This window comes from Plectropomus leopardus, chromosome 9 (genome assembly GCF_026936395.1).
Source record: "Plectropomus leopardus strain MGB_pleo_1.0 chromosome 9, ASM2693639v1, whole genome shotgun sequence".
NCBI lineage: Eukaryota > Metazoa > Chordata > Actinopteri > Perciformes > Serranidae > Plectropomus > Plectropomus leopardus.
Window position 1 is genome coordinate 14,317,769 of NC_142184.1, and position 22,772 is coordinate 14,340,540.

At 41.6% G+C, this 22,772-nt stretch overlaps 1 protein-coding gene and 1 long non-coding RNA gene across 14 annotated transcripts in view; one reads left to right on the top strand and one right to left on the bottom strand.

Moving 5' to 3' along the window:
- The window catches only part of LOC148188703 (uncharacterized), a 64,205-nt gene that overhangs the window by 37,307 nt on the left and 4,126 nt on the right, over positions 1-22,772 (top strand). Inside the window, exons 3-7 of one of the 2 annotated variants that reach the window (XR_015777467.1) lie at positions 15,043-15,109; positions 15,339-15,439; positions 17,081-17,255; positions 18,580-18,658; positions 19,209-22,743. This is a non-coding gene — a long non-coding RNA (uncharacterized LOC148188703). Of the gene's footprint in view, positions 1-15,042; positions 15,110-15,338; positions 15,440-17,080; positions 17,256-18,579; positions 18,659-19,208; positions 22,744-22,772 lie in introns of those variants that run through there. The other variant, XR_015777466.1, reaches the window with a different exon arrangement.
- LOC121947397 (membrane-associated guanylate kinase, WW and PDZ domain-containing protein 1-like) overlaps positions 1-22,772 on the bottom strand; it is a 118,634-nt gene that overhangs the window by 10,764 nt on the left and 85,098 nt on the right. For all 12 annotated transcript variants that reach the window (XM_042492430.2, XM_042492434.2, XM_042492435.2 and 9 more), the window contains 5 exons: positions 13,828-13,862; positions 10,372-10,627; positions 6,010-6,101; positions 4,940-5,135; positions 4,453-4,755 (listed from right to left, as the gene is read on the bottom strand). In XM_042492430.2, coding sequence (XP_042348364.1) covers positions 4,453-4,755; positions 4,940-5,135; positions 6,010-6,101; positions 10,372-10,627; positions 13,828-13,862 — 882 coding nt within the window. The remainder of the gene's footprint in view (positions 1-4,452; positions 4,756-4,939; positions 5,136-6,009; positions 6,102-10,371; positions 10,628-13,827; positions 13,863-22,772) is intronic.

Genomic DNA, 22,772 nt, shown 5'->3' on the forward strand with positions numbered 1-22,772 from the left:
GGTTAATTATCCAAATCAACACTCCAATTGAACTTTATAAAACATGTAGCAATCAGCACTCATGCAAAATATTAGAAAGGGGGAATAAATCACTGAGTTGCAACAGTGATTAATTTAGTTAAAGACTTAGCCTACATTAATTGCTAACTAATTTGATTATTGATTTTTTTTCTTTTTAAAGTTTAAATTCTCTGATTCCAGTTTTTAGTTATAGTAGATGTATGCGGCCTGTGGCCGGAGCTAATTCCTGACAGTGGTTGCACTGAGTTACATTATGATGTGTTCAAGCTTATAGATTATAGTGTGCTCATGAAGTGCTCAAATGTAAATTTGTAAAATGTAGTTTTTGGTGAGAAACTTGAATGAATGTACAGTTTAAGTTTTCTCATTCAAAGATAGTGTAATGAAGGACTGGATGATTTGAAAACAGTTCATATTTTTTTATAATGATGATTTATAGGTTTCACTGGCACTAAAGAAGGAGATACATAGCAATATTGTATAAATTATATAAATATTGGAATTTCAAAATCTGCGCATCTCTAAAAATAGCCATTTGTCGCATCCCTAGTTAAAACAGTATAATGTTGAAAAACTAAATTAGTGGGCTAGGTGGGGAATTTGCAGAATCTCTCTGCCCTCATCGCCTGACATATTAATCAATGTGCTCTGAATCATATGCCACTGGTCAGGGCCCACAGTGACTAACGCCCGACAGCCTATCAATACACTGGTCACAGCATCATTACTACACCTCCCTGCAAGGGATCAATGAGCACACAATCGCTGCCGCAGTGTAAAACCTTCAGGTAATTGGACTGTTAGATTGGAAAATGACACGGATTCCTAAAAAGGAGCAGTCTGAGGTGACGTGCAGCCTATAGCTTATATATGGCTCTAGCTGTGTGGTCATTGCAAACACTGTGAGAAATACAGTCTGCAGCTGAGTGACAGTTTTCAATACTGCACATCTTGTTTACACAGAAGCTCTGAACAGACCCTGGGGATCTCCAGTTCTCCTCACCGGCCTCCCTTTATCTTTGCTCTTCCCTGCACTCCCCTCTACCATCAAGTATTTTTGCAACATCCATATTTATAACATCACCTCACCCTGCAGCCACCCCCCCTCTGTCTCGATTGAAAAATGTACTTGTATCCTGTCACTCTATCTAAATAATGAGATGTGGGACATTAGAGGGTGTGGCAAGTACGCGGGATTTAATACCCAATCTGCTAAGCACATCACCAACCCCAGGTCATAGTGGGAGGGGATGAGAGAGGGGGATGGGCCCTGCTGAACTGGAGAACATGGTTTATGTGTCCATGATGTATGGGAGATTGAATCAGCTGAAACTGCTTTGTTCTCTCCAGGACTGACAAACACCCTGGAAGAATCCTCAGAGCTGTGTTGTGTTTTTTTTGTGTGTTTTTTTTTAAGCACACACATCCCTCTGTCAGATTTCAGCTCGTGTCCCACATGGTTGGAATCCATTAGGAGAGTGAGCGCAGGATGCTATAGCACAATCCCAGATCAGCACATGAAAGCTCTAAGTCCATTCATCTCAGCATCCCAAGAGGAACTGTGGTGCAGCAGAGCAGGGGAGCGCAGAGAGACAGCAGCAAAAACAGGAGCCTCAAAAGACTAGAAGGCGTTTAGACAAGGTTGTTGACGAGCACTGGTGTCACTATAAATAACACATTAATTCTTGCATTTTGCAGAGTAACACCATTAGCCCGTGGGATCAATGAAATTTTCCCTAGCTCGCAGTCAGTGTGGCTAACGTCTCATCCATTCTTGTGTTTTGCCCGTGACACACCACAGTACATCATCATAATGGCCAACTATACAAGGGACCTTGGTGTGACATTGGTGTTGGAAATTCATCACTCTGAGGTTAATACCAAATTTGTTCAAGGAGGACATCTACAATTCCTCATCAATGCCTGAGCAGCTTTAATACATGCAATTCTGCTGTTTTGCTGTGATACTTAAATGGTATAGACAGCGACGGAGTGCGCTGAGTAGACTTCAATTACATGCTGAATGAATTGGTGAGGGCAGCTGTGAGGCAGGAATCTGTGATGATGGTGTTTGTGATAAAGCTGCAGCCAGCCTGATCCTGAGGGAGTGCGCTCTGCACATGAGGAGATTTCTTTATCCCTAAGCTCATGATAGTAGCTTTGTGACCTCGCTCTGTGGCATTAAGTGCACTGCTGTCAAACGCTGTTCGCCTCCTATTCATAATGTGGGGGAAACTCAAAGAGAAGAATATATTTCATACGTTATTCTGCCAGGAGATGGCATCAGTCATTTTATGCAGTGGTTGACTTTCTCTCTTTGTGTCTCTTCGCTGGAGGTATATATGGGAGACTGGGGCTGTTTCATGCATCACCTCTCAGCTTTTTAAATTGGTTAGGGGTAACTGCAGGTCTTGAAAAGGCTTACATTTAAATTACAAAAGCAAAGTTGGAGACGTAGATGTTTTCTCTTTGCCTGTGAAAGTAATGTTAGTTAGCAAATGCGTCATATCTAATAGTAGACTGCCAGGAGACCCTTTCTTACACAAAGACTGCTTGATAGGACTGCAATAAAGACTGTTAATTATGGCGGATTTGCTTTTTTTTATACAGTACCAATCAATGCTGGCATTATGCCGCCCCAGTGTGCAATTTTAGATGGCATGCCAGTGTTCAGCAGTCAAAAGCGGTGTGAAGTGTAACACAACAGTGTCGGCCCCTAGCGTGACATACAAGATGCATGTTGGCAGTGATTTTAACAATGTTATTGCCATTTTATGCCATTCTCAGTCATTTATCAACCCTGTTATCGGGTGGGTGGTCTTGTCCTCTGGTTGGAGGGTAACAACCAAAATACATGGGGCGCAGCCGCAGCATGTCACCTAGGCAGAGCTCTGTCTTTGCAAGGTGTGTTTGCTGCTAGCTTCATTAAGTGTGTACTGAATTTTGCGGCTTTGAAGCACTACAACAGCGGCTACAATTACTAATATTGAATTAGGCTGATTAACTAGATTGTTTTAACTACAGGATGCAATGATTTGATTGATTTTAATGTGAAATGTAAAAACTTTTTCTTTCTTTTTTTTTTTTTTTTTTTACAGATTTTTACACAGTTTTATGTAGTTTTTACCTTTTGAAGGGCTGCAGACCCACAAACAGAGAAGAGAAAATAGACCAGTGACGTAAAAATAGAGAGGAGCAGCACTGTGCCTGCAGGGGCAAGCGTGGCTTCTGTGTCAGTGTAGCATCTTCAGTTAATTATAATGGTTGCGGCTACGATGTAAGAGGTCTAAGGGCAGAGGGATGTCGTATGCTGTAAAGCCCTCTGAGGCAAACTGTGTTTTGTGATAATGGGCTTTATGAATAAAATTGACTTGACTTGACTTGACTACTGCAGGCATGCCCTTGTCCCATGTATTTTGGCTGTAAGGAGCTCCCAAATCTTATTCTCTCTCCAATTTGTGAACATTTTCTTATCTTTGAGTTAATTGCTAACTCGAGCTTTTAAATTTTCTGGTGGTGGTTCGCACTCATAGCAAGTTATAAAAATGTCCTGCCAGCTGTTCATTTAACAAAGACATCGTTTTGGCACTGTTACTATCTTTGTCGGTGGCTGAAAGGCTAACAACCCCCCCATTTTGCTCTTTTTATTCAAAACGATGAGGCATATTAACGACATGGCATTACCGTGTTGAGCAGGCAATATTAAAGGAGTTGTTGATACCTGTTCACTAATTGAGATTGTTTTCACTATGAAGTTGTTAAATCTGACATTAGCAGATACTGTGTTAAATTAAGTAATCGGTTTTAATTCGTAAATCCATTCTTCCATTTTCTGGTTTTACTGGTTTAGGTCAAATTATTTTCTGTAGTTGTATCACTGGGATTTTTTGTTATATACTGCTGGGAAGTACTGAAAGAAAATTGATATAATAATAAATACTTCAAGGCCATATCATCTCTGGTTTACTCTTCTGGTTTTCTCTGGTTGAGTTGCATTCTATGTGATTTTGAAAATGTCAAAAAAGTCTTTAATTTAGCTTGGTGACCACTGCAGAAACACTACCAAACAGGGGTAGAGTTTAAAATTGTTTTCAGCAAAGTATTGTCTTCAGTGTCATGTAGTAACCTTTAAAGAATAATGCTTTGAGACCAAAATATTGCTTTGTTCTCAAGTTGTTTGTATGCTGCTCACAGTCTGAGAGTAAATTAATCACTGAGAGAAATAATGATCTTCAGAAAGACTCTTTTCACATAACATGCACCAATACAGACAGCAAATGCCCAAACAATCAAACTGTTGAGTCAGATTAAAGTCTAATTTGAAACACGCTGAAGTCAAACAGTCGGCCTAAACAAAATAAATTCTAATGTCAAACTGAGTAGAATTCCCTGTCAGTCTCAACTAGCTTAAACTTAGCCCACATCACTTACAAAAGGTGGTGCCAGCGTCAGGCCTGGAAACGGATGACACGATGACGAAACCAAAGCCTTCATTCTCTCCACGTTGGATCTCCACATCGTATGGCTGGAGGGAGGCAGGCACCACTGCACTCCCGCTGCCGCCTCCGCCCCCACTGCCTATCCCGCTGGTGGATCCACTGCCAGAACTGACGGTGTTGAGAGAGTTTTGACTCCCCTGTGGAGTCCGCTTACCCTCCGTCAGGCTGGGTGCCTGGGTGCTGCTGTGGTGGGAGGAGGCTGGCGACGGGGGAACGTCACCTTCCCCTTTTGACACTGAGGATGAGGAGGAAGAGATCAGTATTACTCATGCATTTCATTAACTGTGGATTCATGTATTCATGTCAGGAACCTCGTCAAGGTTAAAGATGGTCTGTGCAGCGTGTGCATTATGTTTATATAACATGCATGTGACAGCACGTGACATACGTATGAATACACATGCACAAACTCTCATCACCTCCGTATCCGCTGGACTTGCGTCTGACAGTGAGGTTGACATGGCCCTGTTTGGCGGCCTGCTGCATCAGCTGCACCACCAGCTGGTGAGACTTGCCCACCACCGCCGTGCCGTCCACACAGATGAGCTCATCACCCGACCGCAGGCGCCCATCTTCATCTGCTGCGCCGTACTTCACTATGTGCCCTATGTAGATCTGAAAAAAGCAAAGCACGCACAATGTAATGGATTACTGACTTTTGTTAAATGGCACTGTAACTCATTGTATCGTCTAACAGAGTGATGAGAATACAGTAGCTTTTATGATTATGATACTGTGCTATGGCTAATTAAGAGTCATTATACTGCAGTAAATTAAACCACCAGCCAAGAGAGAGCGCAATGATTCATTGTGACTTATCTGCTTCTGATTTTAAATGAATCTGTTAAACACAGCAGCGAGTCGACTCTTGCATTACTTCAAGGTATTTGTGGCTGACGTTCGGAGAAACCAAGAAGGCCAATGCAGCCCATTGGGGCCATGGAGAAGCTTGTGTGCTTTAGGCATTGTGTGGGTGTGTACACACACAGCTCTGACAGAAACAAGCGCACAATCACCACGCAACACCTTTTGGCACAAACACCAAGTACGAATTCCTGTGGGGTAGACCTGAAGGCTGCTGCCATTTTATTTCCCTTATTTCCTCAATATCTGCCTTCCACTCTCCCTTTTGCTCCCTACTTTTAAGACAAATATACGGTGCACAACCAGAGGGATTGTGGGTAAAGCTTTGCTTCTCTTAACAAGCTGTCTATATGATGCTCCAGAGAGCAACAGCTCCAGTTAGATGGAGTGATAGGACTTTCTGCAACTATGGTTTAAAGGCAGACTAAACATAGAAGTAGGAGGAATAGGGAAGACAGAGAAAACAGAGAACCTCCTATAGAATTGTGAGGCATACTGAGAAAAAAATTAAAAGCACTAAATTTTTTGGAAACAGGACATATAGGGTGCATTAGTGTGCATGTAGATCTTTTAATTCTTCAGCTATGGCAATAAACTATTAATGGGAGGGTGGAGGAATACTTACCGGCTCCCCAGGCTCGTTCCCTCCTAGGATACGGAAGCCGAAGCCTGTGTCCTTCCGCCAAAGGAAAATGTCCTGCTCCTGGCAATCTGGCACTGAAATACACAAAAGAAACAGTGTGGGGACTCCATGGAGCTCAATCACCAAATCCGCCAAAGACCTAAAGGCTTTGTTCAGTGTTGACTGATTGGCATCTATGCAGGCAAATCTCACTGGATGCTTGTTGCTCTAAACTAACATTTTTTTTTCTTATGTTTTGTTTCATTTTCACAAAGCCTCGTACATTTGTGTACTCGCTGATCAATAAGATGTTTGTTTTTCTATTAGAGGGGCTACAGGTGCTCCTTTCCTCTTTAGCACTGCCTCTGTTGGCAGATTGGCTCCTTGTTCTCACAAGTAGACCACAAACTAGACTGCGAATTCTCATGCTGTGACCTCATCACACTCACAGACCTGAAAAGTTACTGGATGGCGATCCCCTATTATTAGCCCCTATTTATAACTGCTCACATGGATTTGTAGCTTCACTTTTCCCTGTTTTCTCTCCTGCTTTCCATCTCTCTCTCTCTCACACACACACAGCTCCCTACACATTTGCATCTCGCAGTGGACAGAGCAGACTGTGGAGGAGGACACAGGCAATTTGGTGTCAGTCTGTTCAAACCCACAGGGCCAGTCCGCACAGGAGGCACAGGCCGCTTCTTCTTGCACCGCCTGCTGTCTCCACGGCTGCCACGCAAGGCCAGTACTGAACCCATTAACTTAAACTCTCCACTTCCCACGATAACTTGCTTGGTGTGCATTTACGTGCTGCAGGTAGACTTGTAAATAACCCTGTGCTGACCTGTGTATATAGAGCAGTGACAGTGACAGTGGACAAAAAACCCACTGACACCCACAAAAATCTGGCTGTTGTCTTTAGTGAGAAAGGTTAAAATTCAATCCCAGGTCAAAAGACTGCAGTAGTCATGAGTATTTATAGGCTCCAGCCAGGGTGCAAACTTAGCATCATCCACAAGCCGAATGCTGGTTAAAAATGCATTTAGCTTCACTTACCAGCCCCAAATACTAATCAATTGAATGGAGGTTAAAATTTAAACGTTCACTAGCCATTTGGTCATTGGACAAGAAAGTTAATTTCTCAGTGATAAAAATATGACATCCTGGTAGACAAGATATTTTTCATTCCCTTTCCAGTGTGATGCAATGACATGTTGCCACAAATTCCATCAATTTCTGTCAGAGCAGCCTTAAAACATCGTTCCAAACATGTTGGCTTTTTTAATGATTTAGCCACCACAATAAAGGCTTTCTAATGTAATTCCTCTTTTGGAGTGCCTGTATTTCCCTTCTATTTAATTCTAGGTATCGGTATTCGATATTTGATATATTGACCGATATAAATCAAAATTGTCTACAACACAGAAATTTCTCCAGTCAGACGATACTTGTATTCGATCCTTTCTGTACCCAAATTTGATAAAAAATCATTATTTGTTGGGTGTTGCTTTGCACCAATCACTGCAAGCATTATTTGAATAAATGCGACAAGAGATTGGAAATACCACAGCAGTTACAGCCCATGTAGTCAGTGGTGTGCTGAAGTCAGGTGTGGTGTATTTGACAATTTTGGCGGTTCAGCAGGCTTAGACACCACTAAAAGTTTTTTGGTGGCATTATACGCAATTCCATTCACATATACATGTAGTACATAAAAAAGGTGTAAAAAAACTAATCAATTGGTATTAGAACACTTAAAGGGTACTAGGATTGTAATTTTTTTTAACGATACCAGGCCATAGTGACCATTCTGACATTTTCACTGGCCTCCATGCTGCTTTCAACTATTTGGGTAGCCATTTTCTGGTGTGTTTGTGATGTCAAATGTGTAAAAGGAGCACAAAGGCAAACTTGCCTACTAAAAAAGTGTATATCACCAGTTTTTAGTGCGTTTTCCTATGTTTTAAAAACATACATATACATGCTTGTTTGGTTGGAAAAAGGGTGCAACAGTAAATGGTACGACTGTGTGCCACATCAACTGACAGGTGACATGAAGCACTGAGGGAAGCAACATTCCCAAAAGCTCACCTCTCAATCACACCGCCCTGCCACGAAAATATTGCCTTTCTATTGCACTCAATGGACTATTGGAATCACCTCATCACAAATCAAGTACACCTGTGTGGCAGCATGCACATGAAAGCATAGGAAACACAGAGAATCTGGGCGTCTTTGTCATTCTTTGTCTCCTTCTCTCTTTCTTGTTTCATTGTGTCTCCCCCCTCCTCCCCCCGTCGACTCAAAAAGGGGCTGCAGCTCCTTCAGGGGTTATCAAACAGATATACCAATCAGCCGCAGCTTAAAGCAGCCCTCTCCGGGCCCAGTTAATATTTAATCAGCAGCAGTCCTAGATTCTACAGGCAGCCATGATTGTTAACCAACGCTGCAATACACAGCAAGCGCACGTGTGGCTGGCGACAATAACAATGCGCGACAAGCAAACATAGAAGAGCTGCCATAGACATCACCCCTCTACAATCACAATGCAATCTTTTTTACAACACAGAGATGTATTTCACAGCATATACAGACCTATTTTCCCTTTACATATCAGCGGCAGAACCAAGTGCAGGAGGTCTAAAGGATGTAATTCATCCTGAACAGTCGAGTGAACCCATTATTTTTGGAAGATCCTTCCCCCTTTCTCACAGGCTCTTCTATCAGAAACAGAAAATAAGTGGTTTGACACCCTTACAGTGTTTCCCTATGAATAATGCAGGAATAGGCCATGACTGCAAATGATATTGAGGAGTCTTACAGAGAGGCTGCCTACTTTCTGCTGTTCCAGTTTGGGATTTTGGATACTCTGTTTTTCCAGTGACTAAACAGGGCATGAGACAAGCTGTTTGGCTGCTGATAATGTAAATGTGGTCAGTTTTAACAGGCGGTTTAAAAGGTGAAGTGTGACTTGTCCGTTCAATGTATAATGTGAAGGGAAGTACACACGCGCTGCTATTCTTTGTTTTGTTTTTGAACTTGACAGCTCTTTTCAGTCGAGAGGAAGGCTGGGACAGAATGCGTACGACTGACACATGCACCCACACACACGCATATACCTACACATCACTCATCAGCCAGCACTTGTGTGTTTTCAAGGACACTTTCCTCTTGGAGGCACCTTTTGTCACAGGATCAGTTGTGACTCAGTAAGCACACCGTTGTTTAGCAAACACACAAAAAGGCTTCAACTGACACAAACACACAAAGCCAAAGACGTGCCCTGTGGTGATCACACTGTATACACAGCTGTGATTATTTTCCTTTGTGCATCTTGCCACAATTGAAGAAATACATTTAAGAAGCAAAACAATCAGATGTACCTCTCATCTTTATCGAACGTGTCAAACTATCCAAGCAGTGGACATTATAGTTAAAAATTCCACATAGCAGTTATCTGTTGAATCCTAGTTTTGGGGAATTTGGCGCATTTTCTTTTTGGTCAGGAATTAGATAAGGAGATCAATACCAATTTCATGTCTGTCTGTAGCTCTTTCTACACAATAAGGCTGCTACAAAGTCCATTCTTTATGCCTCCTTTCTTCTAATGCTGCCCCAGTGTGTCATTTTTGGACAGCGTGAAGCATCTTGGAAGAAAAAGAGGCATGACAGCCGTGATGTGTAACCATTTTCTAACCATCAATAACAATGGAAAACATGGCGATAACAATTATTTACCATCACTGTTTTATGGAGGTCAATCTCACCCTCAGCTCTTAGGGTGAGGAGCTCCTGGACCTAACTTTTTTTCCAATTTGCCAAAATTTTCAGCTGCTGTTCTTCTTTGAGTTACCGGTGAACTGCTGCTAGTTGCTCTTTAAATCTCCAGGCAATGAGTGGCACGTCGTCAAAATGTCACAACTGTTGTGCTGGCTTTTACAAGTTTATTTAGCATGGTTACTACCTCCGTTTGTCCCCTCATTCTGTAATCTTGCTTTTTATACAGACAGGCAAGGGGAAATAACAGCACAGTGTAAAAGACACTAGTGAAATATGAAGCTACAGCATGCAGCTTGTTAGCTTAGCTTAGCATAAAGGCTGGAGGAATCTTCTCATCCAACTATCCTGCAGAAAATTCCTTTAAATCATTACACAAAAGCTTATCTACAAACGTGTAATAATTGCTTCAGATCTTTAGGTAGGTTCTTCTAAAATTGAGTTGTTTTTTTTCCCCAGATTTAAATCTAAGCCATCAAACGTCTCCTGCCAGATGACCTCAGGTAGTTATATAAGGTTAAAAGGTCTGTAATAAACTCTAAAGTCAGCAAAACTCTCAAAAATTAGTTAGAACTACATGCTACTCACGTCGGCTCTCGTACATGCTCCTGGACTGCGCCCAAATCTTAAAGGGGTCTGGCTTCTTCTGCAGGGTGAGGGTGCCATCTGCAGGGTCCTGAGGGGGCAGGCCTGGCAGAGGCTGGGTGGGGGCAGCAGGAGTGGGAGCCACAGCCTCACTGGGCATGGCAGAGGGTGGGTGGCTGGGAGAATCGGTGTGGGTGCTGCGATGGCTGCACACACTGTGCTGGGAGCTGCTCTGGCTGTCTTTCCTCTCTAACTGGTGCTGGGTGGAGAGAAAACAGAGTGAGAAGTGCATGTGTGTAAAGGGATGGGGGTGGATATAAGCAGAGGATGGAGGTAGAGGGCAGAGAGTGGAGAAAAAAAAGTGAGAGTGATAAGTGAGTCAGTGATAAGGGCAAGATATAGGGGGAAAGAGATGAGTGAGAAGAGTGTTGATGGAGGACAAAGAGAGAGAAAACGCGTCCAAGGTCATCTTTTTTAGACATTGCAGTAGAATATCTCTCACTAAAAACTGCTGCTGGAGTGTGAGGAGAAATGACTTGGTTACCATGGTTGCAAGACAAAGACAGATTGAAATGAGAAGGGAATTTCAGTGAACAAAGATATTGCCTTTTATGAATACCACGATTCCTTGTTTATTGCAGAAGGTCCTGCTCATGGAAAACCAATGCTTAGAATCAAGGTTAGTCTCAGTTGAAGGAGGGATTTGTAAAATTTGGCAGAGAAGACTCTAGGTGGGTAGGAGATAAGTATTATGAGTATTTCGTTGCTACTCAGTCAACTGAAATTGCTCAAAACACTCAGTTGTTTTAACAGTGAAATAAAAAAGTGTTTAACAATTAAAATATTCTGCGTAAATGTTGTGTTTTAGGCCACATTTAGACCGACATTGTCTCTGTGCGTGAAACTGCAGCGTCGCTCTGGCAACACAGGGGGGCTCCAGCAAAACAATGCAGGATCGTCCAGCAAAACCAGTTTAACTTAAATACCTCTTTTTAATCTTGTATCTTTTACTTAAACTGAACTTCCTGATTAGTTTTTCCTTTAGTCACGAAGCAACACACCCCCACCAACGGAGCCTCTTGCTTTGCTGTAACAATATATAGTGTTGTTGAGTGTTGCAGGAATAAGCCCTAAAACCTGAAAATGAGTAATCATTTAAAATCTTCTGATAATCTACCTGGTCTCAAAGTCAATGTTTTTTTTTTTTTGTTAGACACCTGACATAAGGTTTGTGGTTAACACAAGCTTAAAAGATTTTCACATTATTTTTCTAAAACATGAAGTACAGCAGTAAAAACCCTGCCTTAAAAAAGGCAGTTGCTGAAGTGGCTAAATGATACGACATAATGTAGTATCGCACAGAACGCAATTTTACATCCATGTTGTGGCAGCAGCTTTGAAGTCATGTGACTGTGGTGTAGCTTGTTCATCGCCCAACATTAGCTTTACTATTTGCTATTTACTTCTGGTGATTGCATTTATACCGCAAAAATCATAAAAGTGGTGTATGTTTGTGATGGTTATCTTGCCAAAAAAAATGTGTAAGTGTCATAAACTCTCTTTTGCCATGGAGCATATTTTTTGCAATAATTCAAAATCCAATTAAAAAAACAACAACAACAACAACAACAACAACAACAACAACAACAACAAAAAACATTGGCTTTTTGTCCAGGGAACCAGGGTAACGCTAACTTCCGGCCTGACTCACAAATAAATGTCATCCATGCACAACTCTAGAATATCTTAATTTTTTTTCCAACTTGATATTCTGCTGCTAGGCACCATATGGTTTCCTGTAATCGTTGTATTCTGATTCTGCGACCAGAATATGTAAATATCTCAGTTCTATCGCTTGCAGATGCACATTACAACAGACTTTACAGATTCATAAAAAATGAGCCTGACTGAGAAAATGCAATTACTGACAAGCACCAGTGTGACAACTGAATCATTTTTGATCTGGTGTGAATATTAAACCGGTGCGTGAAATGGTAGAGAAGCCATGGCACAGTCTCTCACTCATCACACTGTACGAGACAAAGGGTCAAATATTCCAGTAATGCCTCTTAATGAGAACAACAGCCATGCAAAATTGACTTCTCATCTGATCACTGGAGACTCGCTTAATGAGTTGAGACAGCACAGTCTCTCTTGCATATGGGAGTTTACCGTGAGCTTTAATTTAGACTTTCAACTGGAGGCAAAATGGTCGTTGTGGGCTGACACGAAGTCGCATACAGCATGACATTTCACTGACATAACAGAGAGGGGAAAACTGGCTTTTTCATCACCGGAAAGCTAATCTAAAGTGACAGTCAGGCAGTGCCACTATCGGTTCCACTCGACCCCCTTACAGCACCCACCCCTCCTCTATCCGCCGTGACATGTGACCTGAATAGGTAACACCCACAGCCCTGACTGATACCATTTCAAACTAATCCTAATGCTAATATCCAGCCAGCTGAGGGGCTTTATATGTCGATCAAGACCAACTGAAGTGGTGGGAATAAGACCCATCACTGACCTTGGAGGAGTCTGTCCAGAGGAAACGTCCTTCTGCTCTAACTCAGTGGCTCTCCAGGGGTGAATTAGGGTGACAGTAATTTAAAGCTGCACTGGCGTCTCTTCTGAGCCTGTATTGATTTTTTTTATCAGGTTGAGATGAGTCGTAAAAATGAGGAGGCGTTTGCTCTTTAAACTCCTGAATAACTGCACTGTCCCTTAAGAGACCCTCGCACTGCTCACAGAGCTGGTCTTTCTGCCTCTTCTCTCCTCTTTCCATATCCTCTCTTATCCGCCACAACTACGAGTCACATTGCAATCTGTTGCAATCTTTCCTCCAGCTTCTCCAATCTCCCTCTGCTTTGCTTGCAGCTCACTCTTGTCATCAGTGCCCCCTTCTCCCTGTCTGTTAGCCTCAGTGCATCCTCAGTATCTGTGGGCTATCATAGTTATTCACTGTTGTGGGACAAGCCATCTCCACACTAGTCTTCCCCTCCCTCCCTCCCTCCCTCCCTCATCCACATCCTTTTTTTCCCCTATCTTTGCTTCATGCCTCTTTCCCATCTTCCCTCGGCTGTGGCTGTCTGCCCTCCCTAACAGCTGGTCACTGTTGCACTGTTCTGCCTAGGCTATGCTTAATCAGTCACAGGATGGCAGCATGGCAGGAGTGGAGGGGTGTAGAGAGAGAAAGGGAGAGGGTATAAAACAAAGAAAGATGACAACACGGGCAAGAGGAGGAAAACAATGCAAAAAGTCAAAGTAGCACACTGAGAAAGAAGTGAAGAGGAGTGATGACAGCTGGAGGAGATGAAACGATCTCAGAAGCTCTGGATACAGAACAGTAGAGCAAGAGTTTGATATCAAATCTGTCTTTTGTTCTTTAAATAGCGCTCCTTTCAATCAGTAGAGCTGACACACACACAAAAGAGAAAAGAGAAAGATTATAGTACTCACCACCAGCTTTGGACTCCTCTTGGCTGGCACCACTCCTGCAAAACATCGGCAGAGAGACAGAGAGAGCATTAATGACCTGCGGTGCTCTTCCCCTCGTCCCCTATGATCAAAAAACTCCCCAGGACAAACGGGTAGACCCAGGTTCCTGCTGCAGAGCAGAGCGCAACTGGCCCTGGCTCACTCTCCTCCTCCTCCTCTTCCTCCTCTCTGTTGCTTTCTCTCTGAGCAACACACTGCGCTAGGCTGCTCGCTAATCTAAGTGATCTCCTCCCCCTTTGCTGTATCCCGCTCCACTCAGCGCTCTCACCCGTGCTATTAGAAGCGGAGCAACTGATCTATCTGCATCAGACAGGGCTGACTTATGCTGCAGCAGCCCCTGGACTGCCGGTCAAAGCTACAGGTCGCCACAAGCAGATCCCACCCCTCCTCCGGTTTACTTCCCAGCAGTCTTCAGCACGAGCTCTTCAGCTGAATCTCAACTATTATCCACTGAGAGGGAGCTCAGTAGCTTGAGTATCATATCAAAGGAAACCTTGAGCTTCTGCCTTGCTATGCACATCTTCTCAGTAACTACAGAGCTGTTTCCTCTCCACTTCTCTGCTTTGCTCAAGGCTTACATTGAGAAGCTGATCTTCTCTCACTGCCTTTTTCTTTTTAGCCTTCCCTCCCCTCCTCTTCTTCCGTGCACCATGACTTTCTCTCCCTCTATCTGCCTTTCTTTCTCTCTCTCTCTCTCTCTCTCTCGTATATACCAGTTAACACACTGTAGAGAGTCACCAAGAAGATCAATCTCATTTGTGCTAATGAAATATTAATACTCTGAGCCAGTGTCAGGGGAGAGGATTCACAGCATACCAGTGTAAGGAAGGGAATCATCTACATTCCCACTGAAACTGCTTTCTTTTCACATCCATCACAAGCCAAAAAAACTCCACACACTGATTGTATGCACCGTTTTCCAAGAAAACTCCTTTCCCCTTCCTGATGCTCCTTTGCCTGCCATTCACTACAGAAAAGTGTGTTGAGACAAAAATAGACAAATGAATGCATGAACGACACCGGTACAAAGAGTTGCTGTTGCCAAGGCATTCAAGTAGTTCTGTGTACAGTGACAGCAGTCTGCCTTGATAAATATGAGGTGTGAGCAGCAGCAGTAGCACAGCACATTTACATTATTGCCAGACCTTTGATCCTTTTCGCTCTCCTTCATTACAGAGACCAATGAAGACATTCTGTCTATTCTGCAACATCTGATACGGAGCATGTACGAAACCTACTGGAGGTATTGATGGAACGACTTTAACACATGCAACAACATGCAAGCATCCATCTTAGGCTCTTTCTGCTGCATTGGCAAAAAAATCATTAAATGTTAAAACTCTCTGTTGCTGCAAAGCCCCTCTCTCTACATGATTCATAATTTATCCTCCCTAGTTTCCCCTCTCTCTCTCTCTCTCTCTCTCTCTCTCTCTCTCTCTCTCTCTCTCTCTCTCTCTCTCTCTCTCTCTAAGATTATGGGGTGCCAGTTACTGGAGGAAGTGGAACATCCCAGCTGCTGACGTGCTGATGAGTGTTTTTGGGTTTGTTTGACCCAGGAAGGACACATCAAAAGGTAATAAGTGTTTCCCATTAAAACAGCAGCTTATTTGACCCAGGAGCTCTAAATTAGAGTATGGGAGGTCAAAAAAAAACCATTTCACTTTGAAACAACCTCTGAAAATCTTTAAACTGGCAACAATGTCAACCTAATTAGCATCAAGCATATAAAAATTGAATTTAACTATAGCCATATGGTTCATAAATTTGTGCACGGAACTGAAGGGGAATTAAGATTTGAGGAACTGACGTAGCTTGACCCCGACTCTACATCCCACTCTACACCCACTGTAGCTGTGTCAGCTGAAATAGCTGATTTACATGCTGCACAATGTGAACGCATCTTCATGCATGATGTAGATTTTAAATCTGCTTAACTTTCTTCAGCGTCGTGTTGCTGCTGCACACGTGTAAATTTAGACTTGATCAAATCTGGCCGAATGTAACATTTATGAGCAGCTGAAGCTCGGTGAGAGAAATATGGGAATAGCATGTTCCTGCACACGCAACTCTGTGGAAGCATCCATGAATGCATGAATGCTATGCATATGTAATATGAGCAAGGGTAGGTATGGAAAAAGGTGAGCATTTATTTATGCACAGAGCACAAACACTGACAAATATACAGCAATGCACATAGCATTATCCACTGAGGCCGTAATCCTGATATTTTTTACTCTGCTGAAGCTGCTGAATGACAGTAAAGCTCTGCTCTATACCCCACAACAAACTTGAACACTGAGGATGTAACATTGGCTTAAAAGGCTGATTTTATTATTACTGAGGAAACCTTCCACCACACTGACTAAGACGGTGCCCATTATCATTCAAATGAGAGGGGAAGTAAACAAATTGGGAGTGAAAGCGAGCGCCGACAGTTGTTTGGTGACCTAAACTGGCTCTTAACATCAGTGTGGAGGAGGCTGCTTCCTTTCCCTCTTTTACAGTAGACAGTGAAGTACGCCTCTAATAACTCACACACTAACAAAGAAATATGCTAATGAGGAAATTATTGAACAGCGCTACAAGGCAGACATTGAAATGTAGAGCCTCAAAGATGGGTTTATATTATCAATCTGCAATATAAGCACATGCCAAGTAAAAATGTCCTTGCCTTCTGTCCCATCCCCATCAAAATAACTTATCACATAGAGACTGACTTTTGAGAAATCACACATGCAAACAGCAGCAAGTAACAAGTTCAGAAAAACGCAGAAAAAAGTGTGTTTCTGCATCGCTGTGTGGGTACAAATGTGTGAGTGAGCTGGAGCTTTTCAAACTGAATCTGCAGTGCGTGAATGGCCCTGTGTTTCAATATGCTGTTGAAGCTGTGGCCTTGGTGGGTCTGTGCAGAGCCCACACAGTGAGTGAATGGTCCTTCCTCCACGCTTTCTATATACATTGTTAGAGGGTGTACAACATGAGTAATGTTCCCTTTTGTTGAGCCAAACCTGTAAACATTTGTCCTTGCTCTGCTTATAAGATTGTGCTATTATCCAACAGTCCCCCTCTCTTCATCTGCTCTAAATTATATTGTCCTGCTCTCCCTCATCGTCTGTTATCATCATATTTCATTCCACTTCCTTCATTTCCTCTTCATTTTCTTTCCCCTCTCTCTGTCTTTTCATTTTCTCTCTTCTTTCTCTCTGTCTCTCAGGGGACAGGAGAGCTGTGCACGATTGTCATGGCAACAACAGTGGGAAGACAAGATGGAGGAGTCATAGCTGGCCTGGCCTCCTTTACAGGAGAAAATCTTATGTGTGAAAACGCCAGATGTTATCTTTACAATTTTATCGGAAAATATAAATTTTCCTGGAGTAGAAAAGCTTAAGGTAAAATAAACGTTTTTACAAGTACACATTTGCACATGGAACTGCTTAGAGTGTTTAAAGAAATATATTTTTCCAAATCTTTGGTGCAGGTGGTGCAGATGCAGAAACTTGAGTGTAATATCAGTATATCCGTACATATCAATTCTGAATATGTGAAACAGTAACTTATTTTCCGCAGTATTGATTAGGGATGTTGGACACAATCAGTACAGGATAGTATGGCAATATTTTACGTGGCAATGTTGTATCGATACACAGACACCTGTGTTTTTTTTAATAATATAAATTATAAATATTACAAAAACAAATTAAACTTTTGATAGCCTTCTAGAATAGTAAAATCATCAATTGCTTTTACAGTCCACTGGATACATTTTGCTGCAATATATATGACTGAAGTGAGCTGAACAAACTGAGAACTTTTTAGATAAAATAGATGTTGACAAAATTTTCCTTTGGAGACAAAATTAGCAGATAACAAAAAGGTATTGACTCATATTGCAATATATGTTATTGCTATACAAAGCACATTGCAATAATTTTAAAATTGCAGTAACATTGTACTGTGATAATATCATATTGTGGGGCCTCTGCTGATTCAATTGTAGTATCGATACAATTTAAATTGTATGTCCTAATTGTCAATAGGGGTGGGGGAACAAACCAATACACCTTGGTATCATGGTATTTTGCACAAGTATAATTTTTTAAATAATATAAATTATTCATATTGCAATTACAAATTTAACTTTTGGTAGTCTGCTAGAATAATAAAAGCAAGTGCTTTTTCAGTCCACTAGACACATTTTGCTGCATAAAAATGACAAGTGAGATGAACAGACTGAAAACTTAATCTCATTAGATAAAACAAATTTTGCCAGTTGAAAAAGGTAATAAATCACAATACAAAGCAGTGTATGTTATCGTAATACTTGCATATCATACACGGTTTAAAACCGGAATAATATTGTATCTGGACTGAAGTATCGTGAAAATATCATATCATGGGCCCTTTATGATTCCCACCCCTAAATGTCAGTTTTTCATGTTTTATCGAAATGGTTTTGAATATCTATGTTTTTCAAAATATTGTATCGTAGAAATATGAGTATCATAACAAAACTAAGACATTCAAGTATAAATTATAAAAACTATTTCTGCCAAGTTTAAAGATGCCTATCTGGCTTTTAGACACATTTTTTTCTTTGTAATAGCTGTCACTACACAGTCCTACTCAGCAGCTACTTTACAACACAACAGCCTATTCAACCTCTTGTCATTTTCTGTTTCACAAATGACACGGTGCCATTCTCCCCTCTTCTAGGTGTTCAACCACCACAGAATTGAAGCTAGGGAGATCATCTGCTAGGCAATCCAAAAGCCAAAATGTGGATCTGTTCAGTGTAAGTGCAATGTTCTGTCTTCACATGGAGCATTATTTTAATGGCAAAATGCACTACAAACTTCTGCAAATGCTCTGTGACAAAACAAACTTGAATTTTTTACTTGTAAAGCTTCTGAACTCATGTATCTATGTGAGATTAGCCACGAGCAAACTATACTGACACTGTTCAGTTCAGAGCAGTGCTGCCTCCTGGGGTAAACCGCTGAACTGGTGTAGTGTTGCAAAATATGTTTTTCTCGCTTTGTCGTGCACATCTTATAATACAGACAACTCAGTCTGAATTTTAGTCACTTAAACTAATCTTGGTTCAGTTTATTTTTCACATTTTGTCAGTGCTGTAAGTTTATTTATAACTAACTCAGAATGTTTTGCAACTTCTGCGACACAAATCAATCTACTGCAAAAAAAATCCTTTAAAAAATGAAACATAACAACTGCTGGTCGAAACAAAATAACTTCACGTCTGAGAGAAAACGATTCCTGTGGAAAATCATTGTGTGATGTTATGTTTGTTTGACCTTGTGCTTTGCACCCTCTCTTAAAAACAGTCTCTGCTGACTCTGAGTCAGACAGCGCAGATTGATGAGTCACAGATGAGCAGATTAAGGCTGCTTCTTCTCCTCCAGCTGAAGTCCACCTTGTTCCTCCGCTGAAACTTTTCTCTTAACCAATCTCCTCATACACACTCCCCCTCACTGAACTTCCAGTGCTGTTCAGCAAATCTCACACTCTCTCCCCTAATCCTCCTCCTCCACTTTCTCAAAACATGATCCCTGGTCCTCCTATTCCTCATCCTCTGCTCTCTCTTCTTAACTCCCTCACCCCGCTCCCCTTAGTTCCCATAATTGTTGTTTGTGAATGATTATGTGCTAGCTGCTGGCGATCACTTGAAAGGTTATCGCATTATTCTCAGACAGAGAGAACTGTTACAACTGATTACAGCTGCATCTAATAATTATTTCTACTGTTAATTAATCTATGATGCATATTTTGGATTCATCTCATAAGTCAAGAAAATTACAATATCCCAGAACTGAAGTTGGCGTCTTCAGGTTACTTATTTTGTGTGATCAACAGTCCAAAATCTAAACATATTCAATTCACAGTGATGTTAAGAAAGGAAAAGAAGCAAATCCTCGCATCTGAGAGGCTATAACTACTAAGTGTTTGGCATTTTTTTGTTTGCCTTTACAATTCGACAGGCAAATTCACAAAAGGATAGCGCTGCTTTTGCAGCTTCTATACCTGCACAGATAAGACAAAAAGAAACCGTGGAATTCTCAAAGCACACGCAAAGGGTGAAATGCAGCACTAATTGAGCTGCCAGGAAAAAGCAGTCCTGTGCTCTTGTGCTATTTGCAGATATTTAAATTAGATAATATGCATACATTTGGCGCAAAACTGGCAACTTTCTATGCAAATGAGCGTAATTGCAAAACAGTCCAATCAACGAAGATCAGCGCTAATAGCCACAAGCAGTTACAGGGAAATTATTAGTGTCCTTAGAGACATGGTGCTAACCGAAGCGCACTGACGACTTGAATGTGAATATCTAAGTAAGTCAAGTCAAAATACCTTGCCCTAAGTTTTGAGGAAAGCCTCTGCAGCTCACAATCTGAAAATATCAAAATGTTAAAATGTCATTGTTCTGCCTATTGTGTTACTGGCATCAAGGCAACATTTATACTTTTCCACCAGTATAAGTGCAATAAGATGTACTAAGATGGCAAATTGCACTCAGCTGCAAAACTTTATTGGGGACGTTTGCACTGAAATATCATTAATGCAATATTTTTTGTGGAGAAACCTCTGATGTTGAGGCAGGACAGATAGAGGTTGTAAGTAATGCACATATCATGGCGCTGTCAGCAGCCGAAATCCATTCTTTGTTAATTTGCCCTTAACGCAACGACGACCGTAATATTGATTGCATGCCTCAGTCTGAGAGGTGGCTCCTACTAAAACAAACTTGGTCACAATTTGTGTCAGATTGTGCAGTATATGAGTAGTGAATTTATCGCTATGATGCAAAAAGGTACTTTAGAGCACAGGCGCGTCATCAGCTCACATCATCCATATCCGCCGCTCTTGTGTCGTATTCTGATATTTTGGTTTGTAGTCATGGGTTTCAGCAGCAGTCAGATGTGAATATCTGGTCCTAAATTTGTCACATGATCTTTGGTTATCAAAGCTCCAAATTAGAAAATTGGCTTCTTTTGTAAAAAGGAAAAACATGTTTATATTGCTCAGAATTAAGTATCAAACAAATGTTTTTAGTAAGTGAAAAATTGTTTTGTATCAAGAGGCAAAGTCCCTCCCCTTCTGTTGGACCATCATGGGGCCTTTTTTTTTTTTTTTAGAAAAAATATGTACCAAGTCAAAGGGGGGAGACAAATCACTTTTTGGATCTCGATGAATTGCAATAAATTACATGTAAGTTGTCACACTGTATGTTTTTTGTCTTTCTGTTCCCGGCTGATATAAACACCAGGAGTTGTTAAATAAACAGGTCAGACAGTATAACATTTGTGTGGGAAACAAAGCTTAGGTGACATGCATAGTGCGAGACGAAAGAGTTCACTTAGCAGTTTCCCACAAAATTAAATAGTATGACAAACTGTGACTTGACATGAGAATTTTATCTTTAAAACATCATTTGCGTAATTCATGGCGAAATTCAAATGGGATTAAAAAAAAATAAAAATTTTCCATTCATATTTTTTTCGAAAATAGATCCCATAGGGGACACCGAAAGGGGAGGGACTTCACCGTTCTATTGCACTATTTTAAATTTCAAGCCATACTCCGCCGTATGTCTAACCATTGTAATAGAAGATTAATTATTCTTATTACCGACCCCCTGGCTGCCTGCCCCTCATCACCTGGCCTCTCGCCTGAGCTCATAATAATGACAGGCTGGTGTCACAGCTAACAGAGATGATCTCCGCTGCTGTCAGTCGCCTCTCCTGCCCCAGTGACTGCCTGTAGCCTCCTTCTCACTTATCCTCTCCTTCATTTCCTCTCTGTCTTGCTCTCTTTGAACCTCTCTCTCTGTGCTCTGGTAGAAGGAACACTGTCCTGCATCTCTCAAGACTCACTCACACAGGCCCATAATGATGCTGACATTTAACACAATACAGCAGGGTTATTCCAGCAGCAGTGCACAAGGTCAACTCATTAGAGGGCATAATTGATGTAGGGTGCATATCCCAACCTGCCACTAATAGAGATGTGGGTCAGCTGGCATGGACGGTGATTTAACAACAATAAGGATTGGACACAAATGAGGGACCCCCAATGTCATTCAGTGTCTGTGAGGATACTTTGCACTCGGTCAAACAATTTGTTCTGTTTTGACAAAACATTTATCCCTTGGTCATTCCAGGCCAAAAGTGCCAGCTGTAGCCAACAGTGTAGTGTGTAGGAACATGAATGGCTCAGTATAGAAGTGAACCAGTTGAGAATCCACATAAAAACCATGCGCCTACATAGCAAACAAAAATAGCAAAAATAGCAGAGTATGAGCCAACTGAATACTCAATTTTCTAATCAAAATCAATGGAACGTTCAGTCAAGCTCTGATCTCCTCTCACTTATTCGCTCCAAGTACAGTATTTTCAAAATAAACCACATCCAGAGCAGAAAATAATACCTTTCACAATACCCAGTTATTATTTAGGCAACATAGAGACAATGGCAAAGAGTGACAAAGTCTCTGAGGTCCAATTGAGCTGCAGCCGTATTCATATCATATACGAGTTCCTGACCTAATGTGCTCCTCCTCCCCTCCCCTCTCATTCATCCATCTCGCTTCTTTACCCAGCCTCCCACTCCTTCCCACACTCATCTGCTCCTCGACTGCCATGCTAACTCAGCTCATCGTCTCTTCTCCTCATTTCATCCCATCCAGTCCGAGCATTTTCAACCTGCCGCCCACTCTCTTCCTCACTTTTCTCTCCTGCCTTCTCATTATGTCACTCTTTCCATGCCAGCTATTCAAGCTGTTGTCTGTTCAGCAGACAACAGAACATTCTTTTGTGCTCTAAATCACACATCCTTTGGCGTGCAAACTTCTGTTCCTGCACCTTTTTATCCAAACATCTGACAGCAAG